General features: G+C 37.6%; 1 protein-coding gene across 6 annotated transcripts in view; it reads left to right on the top strand.

The window, feature by feature from the left end:
* The window catches only part of RFX4 (regulatory factor X4), an 80,588-nt gene that overhangs the window by 59,104 nt on the left and 9,127 nt on the right, over positions 1–12,357 (top strand). For 5 of the 6 annotated variants that reach the window (XM_015864007.2, XM_032445122.1, XM_015863989.2 and 2 more), the window contains 4 exons: positions 1,538–1,657; positions 2,578–2,739; positions 8,503–8,665; positions 10,511–10,649. In XM_015864007.2, coding sequence (XP_015719493.1) covers positions 1,538–1,657; positions 2,578–2,739; positions 8,503–8,665; positions 10,511–10,649 — 584 coding nt within the window. The remainder of the gene's footprint in view (positions 1–1,537; positions 1,658–2,577; positions 2,740–8,502; positions 8,666–10,510; positions 10,650–12,357) is intronic. The other variant, XM_015863999.2, reaches the window with a different exon arrangement.

Below are 12,357 nucleotides of genomic sequence, written 5' to 3'. Positions count from 1 at the left end.
GTTTTCCACTGGAGGAGCTCTGGATCAGTAACAAGGTGATTCAGTCAGGTCTGCTGACTTCGTAATATTGCTATATTACATAAGGTTTTATTCAACAAGACTTTTAATTCAAAAGATCTCTAAAACAGAACTTCTGAAGTAATTAGGTGAGGATCTCCACTATTTTATCCTTGCAAGGCTGGGGAAGCATGCTACCATTTTGACTAATACAGATGTGAAAACAAAAGTGAATGCTTTAGGTCCAAGAAGAGCCAAAGCTTTCCTCCTCCTGGCTAAGGTGTTGCAATCACTTATTCCTTTTTTTCTCTGCTGCCTTGACCAAGAACACAAAGGCTCACGTTTTCATCCCTGCGTGTGTGATCTGCTTGTATCAGTGATGGCAGAAGACATGCAGGCGTGGAGTAAGAGAAAGAAACACAAAGGCCATCAGGTCACAAAGGAAAAGAATGTGTTCAGAGTTGCTTTGAAAGCTGAATTGCCAGCTAGAATTGTGTAAGGATATAGGGCCTTTCAAACCACTTCTGCCTTCAACAGTATATTTCAGTGCGGAAGCTGGACTAGAGGTACTTATGCTTCATCATGCTAAAATCTAGTGTCCCAAGGTAAAGCTAAGTTTATTCTCTTCTAACCCATCTGTTTTTGTGGCCATGTGTGCTCTAGGGCGAACTTTTCTTCACCACCCTTGACATGTATCTTACTTTACACATTATGGAAAGCAATTCCCATCCCTTCTGTAAAATGAAGCCAGACATGCATTTTTAGTAATTTAAAGTATACTGTCCATTTCCCACATCCTTCTTAATCTTCAGACTTATTTAAGCTTGTACTGATTTTTCTCAAACACTGGTGACTAGAGTTATGTGCAGAATTCCAAGTGAGCTTTCACCAATGCCTTGTGCAATAATATTAATACTTCCATTTCCACAGAGGCTTGCAACTATGTTCATTGCCAACTGCATCAGAGATTTATCAACTAATTTATCCTCAGCTCTGTCATTTGTAATTGGGGAACTTAAAGAGAAATTTTTTTCTATAAATCCCTAAGGACAGAACTTCTTATAGAGTGCTAATAAATGTTATTTCTATTACTGTAGTCCACAGCATCTCCCAGTAGTTCCTCCTAACAACATGAAGAAGTTCTCCATTTGTATTCAGCTCTTACTTGAGGATTTGTGCTAGAGAGCTATCAACATAATCTCTTTTTACTGTTAACTTTCAAGTCGTTCTTTGACTCCATCCCCACACTTTGTTTTGTTTCTAAAGAGACAGTATCACAGAAGAGACAGTAGCACAGAATCTCAGGTAGGCAGCCTTTTTAACCACAACGGTTGGTCATATATGGCTGTGGAAGTACAGAGTGGACAGTATGCTTGTCCCTAGATTTACTTTGACCTCTTTTACAGTGAGTAACCTACATACTGCAGTGGTAGTGCTATAGTGAGGCAGTTCTACTCAGTGCCTTTTGTGTTGAATCCCCCTAATTAATGAGTGTATTGAGACAGTCAATGGCTTTTCTATTTGTTCATTTTATTACCAGGGTCTTTTCACCTTATTCACTTGATGTTTGATGACTACGTATTGTACCTGCTAGAATCACTCCATTGTCAAGAGAGAGCTAATGAGCTAATGAGGGCAATGAAAGGAGAAGGAAGCACAGGTGATTTTGCTCTTTTATTCATCATTTGTTGTTTTATTCCACTGGATTCACTGTTTTCTAAGTAAGTTTCTTATCCTCACCTAACCCTGTGAGTCCTATCTAGGAGTGCAATGCTATATTTTGGTTCCATCATTTGAAATCCATCATTTGCCAAGGGGTCTCCTGGTGTTAATGCATTCAGAAAGAGACCAGCTTCGTGGCTTGACTCTGGATGGCTGAAATACTGTTCCTAAGCACGAACTCGGTTTTTCGAATAGAGGACCTTTTACCTCAGTTGATCTTTGCATTTCAGTGGGCCCAACCTTGATTCTGTCTCACCCTAGTTTCACACTAAATAAATTCAATCATATCACTGGACCTAAATAAAAGGGAGAGACTGAAGAATTGGGCAAATAAATAAAATAATAATAATAATAATAATAGTAATAATAATAATAATAATAAAGGCTAGAATTTCTGATGTATTTAAATTCTGATTGTCTGTACAGAAGCAAATTCCAAGGCCTGCTCTACTTTGCACTGACATGCCAGAACAGAAGCAGACAGACGCTGCCATTAGTCTCTCTGCTTCTGATCCACACTGATCTTCTTTCCTTGCATCTTCCATTGACTTTGGAAAGTTAAATCCTTTTGTCACCGTATCTTACAGGAATAAAGCCCTAAACTGTCTATGCACATATTTCTTACATGTACCTCAGGAAGAATAGCGCTTTCCTATAAGAGATCTTATTAAAATAAACTCATATTGGTAAGACTGAATCTTACTGCGGTGCTTCTTTCAAATATTTATGCGAGTCTTGGTATGGATTTCATGAAATATGTGAAGAACTTAACTGCTTACATAGTATTTTCTAAGTTTCTTGGTGTTCCTTGACTTTACCTTTAATCATTTGTTCTGCCATTTTTCTCTCACTCTGCAGCAGAAATACGACAAGAAATTATCCTGAGTGAACCAGCTCCTCCAACTCCCTCCCCAGTGCCGTTCTCCCCAGCTAAATCTGCCACCTCAGTGGAAGTGCCCTCTGCCCCCTCACCTGTCAGCAACCAGTCCCCAGAGTACGGTGGCATAGCAGCTACAACAGGTAGGCACGTTTGTGGCAGCTGCTTGAAGATGGCTTTAGCGTTCAGTCACCTGAAACTGAACTTGAGGACACTATGTGCCTGCTTTTGAGAGATGTGAAGCCTTCTCAAGCAGGAATCTGTTTAAACTATTGGCTATACTTTCTTGATTGGTCTTTATTAATGGGCAACCATCCCATGTACCCTAACATAAAACTCAGTTGTTACCTTTTGGACATGGAGAAGATGGTCCATCTGTTGTATGATCTACAGGCTGTGTTTTCTTAATTCATGAAAATCAGAAAGTCAGAAATGTGAATGTCTTTCAGAAGACATTCTAGGCAGTAAAATACCAGCTTTGCAGCTCCTTGGTGCAATGGGTATGTAATCAGAATGTGGAAGCTATCACTTGTGATAAACTAGAAAACTTAGAAAATGTTCTTGAAATAATGTCAGAAAGTGATGATGTACCACAATGGAGAATTTGGCAGTGGCCAAATGAGTTATAAATCCTTCTGACAGAGGTTTTCCTTGTTTTCAAAGGCACCACAGGGAAGCACAATGCACAGTTGTGGTTAAAGGCAATTTAAGTATTCTGTCCCTACTCTGTAACTTAATGTTTTCTCGTTGTCAGAGACTATACTACATTTAGGAGGGAAATAGATTGATATCACCTCCAGAACAGTTAGACAATAAAGTAGCTTGATTCCTAAACGTGTTAGGTGATCAGGTCTGCTTTGAACCAGGCAGTGCTGGAGGTGGTGTATGTGTTTGAATCTTGAAATGCCAATGTTTGTGAGTAACCTGGTCTGTACACATTATGGCCCTATAAGAACATTGTGATGTTGTATCCAGAAATTACAGGGATGCAGAATTCTACCTTAGAAGTAAAAGACTGAAAACTTGGAAACCATGTGCTCTCCAGTGGCATTGACAGGGGTGGAAAGTTGAGGGACTTTTTGCTTAGGTTACAGTGACTGAAACTCTATATAGATATCTTAACTATTAACCCAAAGTTTATTCTATATTTAAACAATAGCCTATATATCATCTGTATGAGCTTCCACCTTCCATGCCTTATGTAGCCTCAGATCCAGGCAGGCCTAGAAACTGCATGAATCTTATGTATTTCTCCTGAGTCCCATCTGTAATCATAGAGTAAAATCATAGAACGGACTCACACAGACATTACAAATGTTATTCTTTTTTGGTTTTGTGTTGCATCTTGTTTTTTTTTTATAGCCTATTTTATCCTCTGTCTCTCTCTCTCTTTTGCTTGCCCTGGCAAGGCCACGGTCTGCTGATGTGAAGTTTGAAGCCAGAAAAAGAATTACTTGGGTGCAATGGTTGAAGGACCTACTGCCACAATACAGACAGTAGAACTTGATGTAATTATTCCCATAGCAGAACCTCTTAGGCAAGAAAACTATTATTTCTAATTATTTTAGCTCTGTTTTTTTCTAGCTTCTTATTTTTTAGGTTATTCAAAAACCTTCAGTTGAACTGTATTTTATTCTTGCAATCTTGTGCTGTCTGATTTTTGCCAGAAGAAAGTAATTTTTGCCTAGAACAAGCCAAATTTGTCAGTGCAAGCAGCCATCTGGTTAAGATTAAATACAAGTATATGGATATTTCTCAGACCTAATTTGGACAATTAGCAATACCTTCATTTCCCATATGCATTATGTAGATGAACTGATCACCTTTTCAATTTGCTAACCATTGCACAGCGGAATGCAAGATCCATTCACATAAAGTAATACAACCATGTTTCAACTATTGAAAATTGCTGTAGTTTAAAATGGCAGTGCTGAAGATGTAACACAAACACACACACACACACACATATATATATAATCAAAATGTTACATATACTGATTTTTTGGAATTGGTATGTAGAATATTTTGGGACAGGAACCTCTGGTCAGGATAAACATATTTAAAGGACATTGTATTGATTTTCTTAAACACCTTTCATAAGGCAAATATAAAACTCTGAAAATGCTTTGTACACATTGAGAACTGGTCCCGTTGGCTACCACTAGTTTTATTTCCCCAATTTAAAGTATCACTAACTTTTTCTTTTCTTATGACATTAGCAATAAAAGTTAACTATTTAACTTGCATTTTAACCTCTTTGCCTTCACTCAACAGTCAGCACAAGTGACGGCAAACTAAACTTTGCCATTACATGGTGCTAAGCAAAAGAAAGGTAAATTCTCTATATAGCATTCTATGTTAGAACATCTGGCATGGCTTAGCTAGCATTTTATTTAAAACTTCGGGTTAAGTTACTAGACATTTAAAAGGATAATTAGTCTCTATCCTTTCTAAATTACAAAGGCCAGATTAATGATTATTCAAACTGCAGCAATATTGTCATAAAAATGATAGCTATATGGCTGACTATGCTGTTCTCTCTCAAAGCTCCTTTGAAAGCTGTGATTACTCATTTGCTAATGCAATGTTATTTGGACAGCCTGAAATGAATTCTGAATTGCAACTACTTTCTAACACATTGTAAACTGATGTGTGCAGTTTACTGTTTAGTTTCATGAAATACATGTCTGAAATAAGTCTTCACATGTGAAAAATTCAGCTCCCAGTTTCAACAGGCAGATTTCTCCTTCCCAGTGGTTTTGTTGTTGTCATTGTTGTTTTCTACATTAAGAATTCTTTGTTGTGTGGGGGCAGAATGGAGGTCTGACTTGTGATCGTTGATTACTTGGAGCTGACATTAGTGCTTGCTATCAGATGTAATACACAGAGCAATGAATATCTTGTAGCTGGGTGATCAATTACTCCAGCATACAGCAAGTATAAAATACAGCACAATGAAGCAACTTTTGGTTCTTCTTGCACTGGTATACATGAAGGCACCGGTGAGAACAGACACTGTTATACCTGATTCTCCTAAATATCACATGGCCTATTAGTATCCTCAAAATCAAATTTATCTTTACAAGAGAAAAGAAAAAGATGTGATAATAAATGAACTTCCATATTTTAATCAAACACTGAATGTTCAGAACACAAAGCAGAACAAAATGTTGCTCAACTGCTATTGTTTTTCCTTATTTTAGAATGTGGTTCAGTTGGGGTCAGTTGTATCTAAAAGAGACTTCACCTCCTGGAGTTCAGTTCTGTGGCCAGCTAAGGAAATTAACTGTATAGGCCTGAGACGTAGATGAGTGTTAGAAAGCTAACTAGAAAAATCTATGACTACTCCCATCCCTTCTTATCTACCCACCATAATGTTGGCAGTATTCTGATTGACTTCATATATACCTATACACAAAATCTCAAAGCCTATTGCTGTCTTCTGTCCTCTTCCTCTTTGTGACCAGATCACTCTGAAAACAGTGTGGAAATGGTGAAGGAAAATTCCATTTTCCTTCTGAAGACAAAGAGAATCAAGGCAACAGTAGATTTCCAGCACTATCCTGAGAAGACTATTTGATCAGCTTTCTGTTATTATGTAAATCCAGGGTAAAGCTCAGCATATGTTCACTTCTAATTCACAACCTCCAAAAGAAATTGAGTATTTGTGTTCAAGAGGCATCTGGATGAGGCGCTATCAGATATGTTTTAGTAGATTGGGTAGTAATGGTGATAGGAGGATGGTTGGAATCGATGATCTTGTAGGTCCTTTCCAACCTTGTGATTTTGTGATTCTATTTCCTAGAACAGCTGTGCCAAGTACTGTCTGATAGTACCTGGGACTAACTGTGGCTAGGATAATTATAAAACTATATTCTTCCAGTGCAAGACCTATTCATTCTTTTTATACTGTTGGGACAGGCACAGTCTGTGTTATACTCTAAACAGAGTTTAGAATTGAACAGATAGCTTTCAGTTAGACTGGAATGCCAAGAGCAGCCACATCCTTTCTTCCAAGGAGCAGACTTCCCACAGGGAGTATAAGAAACAACTTGTCCTGAATTGACTCATTTTCCTCAGACTGAGATAAGATCACTAGAATTTTTCACAATGTCTGTGGCCAAACAAATTAACTAGACACGGTAAAATGTGGAGGATCTTTTAGCTATGTTACAGCTGCTTGTTAGAGCTAGGAAGGTTGTGAGTTCTTTGACTCAGAGGATGATCTGAAGTAAAAAGTGAGGACAGATTCTGTCCTCACTTTTTTAGGTATTTTTACCTAAAATAAGTGTTAGGGGTTTTTTTTTTAGGTATTTTTACCTAAAATAAGTGTTTGGTTTTCTTTTGATGATCTTTCTTTTCCTTCTTTTCTTGCTTTTCTCTTTATTTTATTTTATTTTATTTTATTTTATTTTATTTTATTTTATTTTATTTTATTTTATTTTATTTTATTTTATTTTATTTTATTTTTCTCTGTGTGTTTGTTGTTTAATTTTGAGCTCAGCCCCGTTTTGAAACCAAGTTTGAGATTTCATTTTGGACAATACCATGAGGAAAATATGTTGACCTTTTGAAATTGAAACATTTCACTAAAATTACCCACAGACAAGCTGTTGAAATTTTCAAATTAGTTTTTCTTTTGTTGTCAAATGAAACTATTTTGTAACTGTAGAAATAGCTTTGGCTGCTTCCTCTTAAGCTATATTTTCTAGTGAAGGCAGACTTCCTTAAACACTTTTCCTCAGCTCAAGGAAGCATGACTGCTGATGGCCACAGAAGCCATGCCTCCTCGTTTGCCTCCTCTTTAGTCTCAGGGATCTCAATTGTTCTTAATGGTTGGAGGTGAAAGCCTGAAAAGTCAAAAATCAGTGATAGAAAATGCAGATGTGAAAACAGACCTACCAAATATATCTTTGGCCGTAACACATACAAGGATGTCTCTAATATAACAGCCCCAGTTCACATTGTGCCTTACGAGGCTCAGAATGTCTTTGGTTAGACTCTGAATTTCCCATTGCAAAAAAATTACCGAATTGCTAAGTAAAATCACATGCAGATTTTCTTCAGAAAACTGTGCACATCTGAGATAGTTTTTTCATTCCCTAAAACCATGGAGCGGATATGGACCTGGGTAATACATTTCCCTCTTGGAAAATCCCTTTCATACTCAGGAAGTCCCAGAATCCACAGTGAATAAACAAGTCACCTCCTGCAATTCCTCTTAGCTGGTGAAAAAGAGTCAAGAGGGCCTGGACACCCCAAACTAGTGTTCGGATTGGGTTAAATTCAGTGTTCTGGTCCTCATTTGCAGAGTAATCTCAGCCAGTATGGTCATGACCTCCAGCAAGAGCTGTGTTATACTGGAACAATGGATCTGTCAGCCTCCTGAGTGAAAGGGGTGTGTGCAAAGGACAAAGGTTTCTCAGCAGCTGGCTCATGAATCTGGAGTTCTTGCCTGGAAGGGGTCAGGATGATTAAAAAACTCAGCACCTTCCAAGCAAAATGGAAAATCCACTTCTTCACTTCAGTCTTCCCACAAGTGAAAAAAATAAATAAATAAATAAGTCATTCCCTGTCAGAAGAAACATTATTTACAGGAGGAAATTTTTATAATTACCTCTGTGTTTCCACTCCCAAGGCTGGTACCTGGTTAGATGGATTAGGAGAGAAACTTCAAAAGTGTTCAAGAAGTTTTCTTGTGTAACACTCTTCTTCCAATCTTTCATTGTTCTAGTTGTATGTTCTGTTTCTCTCCAGGCCTGAAGACTGTTTTGTTCACTCTGCTGGATGCTATTTCCAATATCAGTGCTTATTAGTTTACTTTCCAGTAGCTGTTTCAAAGCATAACGCCTCTATGAATTACAGCCTATCTCATCTATGTTTCTCTAATGCTTGCTTGTGTGTAGGGGCTATGCAGTCCTACACGTGGTCGCTCACCTACACCGTGACAACAGCTGCTGGGTCTCCTGCTGAAAATTCCCAACAGCTGCCCTGCATGAGAAGTCCACACGTACCATCATCATCTGTCACACATCGGATACCTGTTTATCCCCACAGAGAAGAACATGGGTGAGTGTCTTGTTTGTTTTGTGTGGTATTTTGGATGAACCTAAGCTTATGGTTTTTGAAAATGCAGTGAAATCTGTTTCTTGGTGTAGTAAGTCCACATTGCAAAGATTCTGGTATCATTATTCTTTGGCTGTTGTATGATTATTAAGTATTAGATTTATCATCTTACTAAATCCTTATTAAATTCCGAAATTTGGTAGGCCTAGAGAATACTTGATAAAAAGGAAGGCTTTAGTAGCTTTCTCCCTATCTCTGATTCCTTCTCTCACATGCCATGTTTTATCTCAAAGGTTATATTTGTCCAAAGAACTAACCTCCCACATCATGTCTCTGAGAAGACTCTCCTCTTCTGCTCATCACACCCAGTACCACATCTGAAGCACTAGATCCAGTTCTCAGCTCCCCTCTGTTCTCTATTCTCTGTTCTCTATTCCCCTCTGTTCTCAAGAAGAAGAGGCTCAGGGAGTGTCTTATGACTGTTTATAAACACACAATGAAGGGTATAAAAGAAGATGGATATAGATTCTTCTCAGTGGTATCCAATGACAGCACAAAAGGAAATGAGCACAAACTGAAATAAACTGAAATTCTGTTTGAACTTAATAATAATAATAATAATAATAATGATAATGATGATGATGATGATGATGATGATGATGATGATGATAATAATAATAATAATAATACAGGAGACCTTATATGCAAGATTCAAACAGTTGAATGCCCTGGAAAGAAGCAGAGAGAGATCAAAGTCTGCATAGAGATTTCAAGGTTTCTGGAGAAGAGACAAATAGAGTGAACAGCTGTTCCCTCAAAGACTGAGCCTCACTCCCATGCAGAGAGGCAGGCAGAGAGCATTAGCTGTATGCTGACCATTTCCCCTTTGCAGGTGAATTTCACAGAAAATGCAGATTCTTAACCACCCAGCATACCTGAGAGTATTCTAACAATCATTCCACTGGGGTTACTTCAAATTTTTGCACACTAAAGATGACCTCCTTTGTGAAATATAAAACCTCCAGAGCATCTTGAGATGAGAGTACCTAAAAGATCACAGCAATTCATACAGAGGTATTCCACAGAGTGAAGATGTTTTAAGAACTGAGGACTTGGAACAGTGTAAAGGCCTCTTACCTCACAAGAAAGATAAATATAGACTGCTGAATTGGTTTATACAATATTTTTTTTTTTCTGTATTTCTGGCTGGTTATAGAGGATATCATATAAATTCAGTGATAAAAACTTCTTCCTGAAAAATTATTTACAGCTGAGGAAACTGCTCTCTCCTTTACCTTGGCTTTTCCAAAACAAGTGTTTGGAAAGATAAAAGAAAGTGGGCAGGTTCTCCAACCTCAAATGCCATCCTGACCTCCAGTCAGCTGCACTAAAGTTTTTTGCTGTATGTATGCTTCAGATGCAAATAAACACATCTCTCTCCCCTTCCTCCCCCCCATGTGACTGCAGTGCAAAGAGATGGCTGAACTCCACAGTGCAGTTCTTTAAGTCAATTATTACCACACCTAGTAATTTACTAGAAACGTGGCAATGGGATAATAATGAAAGGGAGAAAGTGCACAAATGAGCATGCAGGGTAAAACTTGTAACAGAAACATATTGAGTCTCTCAATTTGTTGTTGTGTTGAATAGCTCACTAAGTAGCAGCTGCTTCCTAGCTGATCTCAGAAATACACATATATACATATATATGTATATATATATAAAGGTTATTTTAGAAATCATTTGGTATGCAAAAAAGTGCTACTGTATGTCACATGGAAGATACTGAGTTATTAGTGGGAATATAATGATTATGCCTACTAAACAGTGTTTTTAATTGAATTTTAGATACACAGGAAGTTATAACTACGGTAGCTATAGCAATCAGCACCCTCATCCAATGCAGAGTCAGTACCCGTCTTTACCACATGATACTGCTATTTCTGGACCACTTCATTACTCTGCTTACCACAGAAGCTCTTCACAGGTAAGTTGGATTTCTTTCTTGAAAATGCTTGCTACAACATTTTAAGTAAAGTCATACTTGTAAATTTCTTGTCAGCGTACAGGCTCTTTGATTTATTTCTAGTCATTGATAGTCACCATTTTTCTTTCTTTTCTTGGCATCTTTTCATTCTGATGGAGCTTCTTTTATCAGAAATAACTTTGATTTGTGAACTTAGAGTACGAAACTCTAAAATCCAGCAATCTGGATCATATAAAGTGCTTATGTGTAAAGGAGTATCCAAAACCAACAGTTAATATAATTAATTGTGTGTTTCTTAGGCATTGCGAACAGGAAGACACTCCTAACAATAAAAGTGTTTTAATGCAGTTGAGAGATGATGCAGAGACCATAGTGAATTCTTCTGGTGTCTCTGCTCTTGAGAATAAATATGGTTAGGGGTTTGCAAAAAAATGTGAGTTCTGTGTATAGTTTGAATAACTTCAGAGCACCATTCCAAGAAGGTTATGTTTAATGCGTGCGCTTTGGTCTCCTACCATAACCTAAGGAATTTCAGTTCACAAACCGATAGTGGGAAATAGCATATATTAAGCACGAAGATGATATTTGGCAGCAGTTCAAAAGTAGTGCCACTACAGGAAGGTTTTGGTACGCTGTGCAACTGGTGTACAGGTCTGTCCTCTGGGGACTCTGTTGGAAGATCTACAAGGTGCAGCTACAAGCAGGGGTATTCCACACACATAGAGCCTTTTGTGCTTCATCTGCTAGAAATTTATGTAAGTCTAGTAGGGAGCACCATGTTTAACTACAGTCAGACCAATTGCAAACATATATGAATTTGGCAGAGCTTTGGACTAGAACACATGAAACATGCATCTCATTCAGGTCTCTGACATTGGTCTACTGGATGATCTCAAGAAGTAATTCCTTCTTTATGCCTTATTTTCCCAGTCTTTAATATAAGAATAATGGTAGTAATCTCCTTCTTAAAGCTTTTTGAGATCAGCTAGGAAGATTGTCCTGTGAAAACCCAGTATGCTCATTTGGGCCAGCTCAACAGTGGCTCTCTAGTTGATGGAAGAAATAATCCTACAGCTTCTCACCCATTTGTGTAGCAGCTGATCCACCAAAGAGAATACATCAGGTGTGAGGATTTAACTAGTTTTATCTTTAATGGAAACCATGAATAAATGTTTAAGTATAATGTACAGTGATAGTTTTGTATATATTGTTTTTTCACTGCAGGCCATATCCTGTTATCACAAGATTTTTTTCTAGGGTACATCACTTTTTGGCTTAAATTTTCTCATGAATCTTCTTTACTCTATTATCCTTTACTGGAGAAAAACTGCATAAGAGGTATCTGCGACAATGACAGAGACAGCACAAGATAAGCAAGAAATAAATTAAGCAAAGCAAGATTGATAAATTTGTAGTTTTCTCGTGTCCTGGTTAATATGCCCTATAGAAATAGCAACATACATTAAAATAATTTTTTTGTTTTTCGTTCTGTAATAAGCTGTCTCTACAAATACAGATGTCTGATAATTTTTTCCTCTCCAACTAGCCCTTGAGTTGTCCAGGATACACATGAAGAAGAGTTATCCTTTAATGATTACATTTGAGAACAACATTATTTCTACTTGTACTTAGCATGCTCTTTCTCATGCTACTTGTGAACTGAGATGCACTCTCATAGCAGGATAAGGCTAACAAAACCCTATAGATG

The sequence above is a fragment of the Coturnix japonica genome, chromosome 1, assembly GCF_001577835.2.
Source record: "Coturnix japonica isolate 7356 chromosome 1, Coturnix japonica 2.1, whole genome shotgun sequence".
Classification (NCBI taxonomy): Eukaryota; Metazoa; Chordata; class Aves; order Galliformes; family Phasianidae; genus Coturnix; species Coturnix japonica.
The sequence above is the reverse complement of the archived record's forward strand: the minus strand, read 5'-3'. Positions and strand labels throughout refer to the sequence as shown.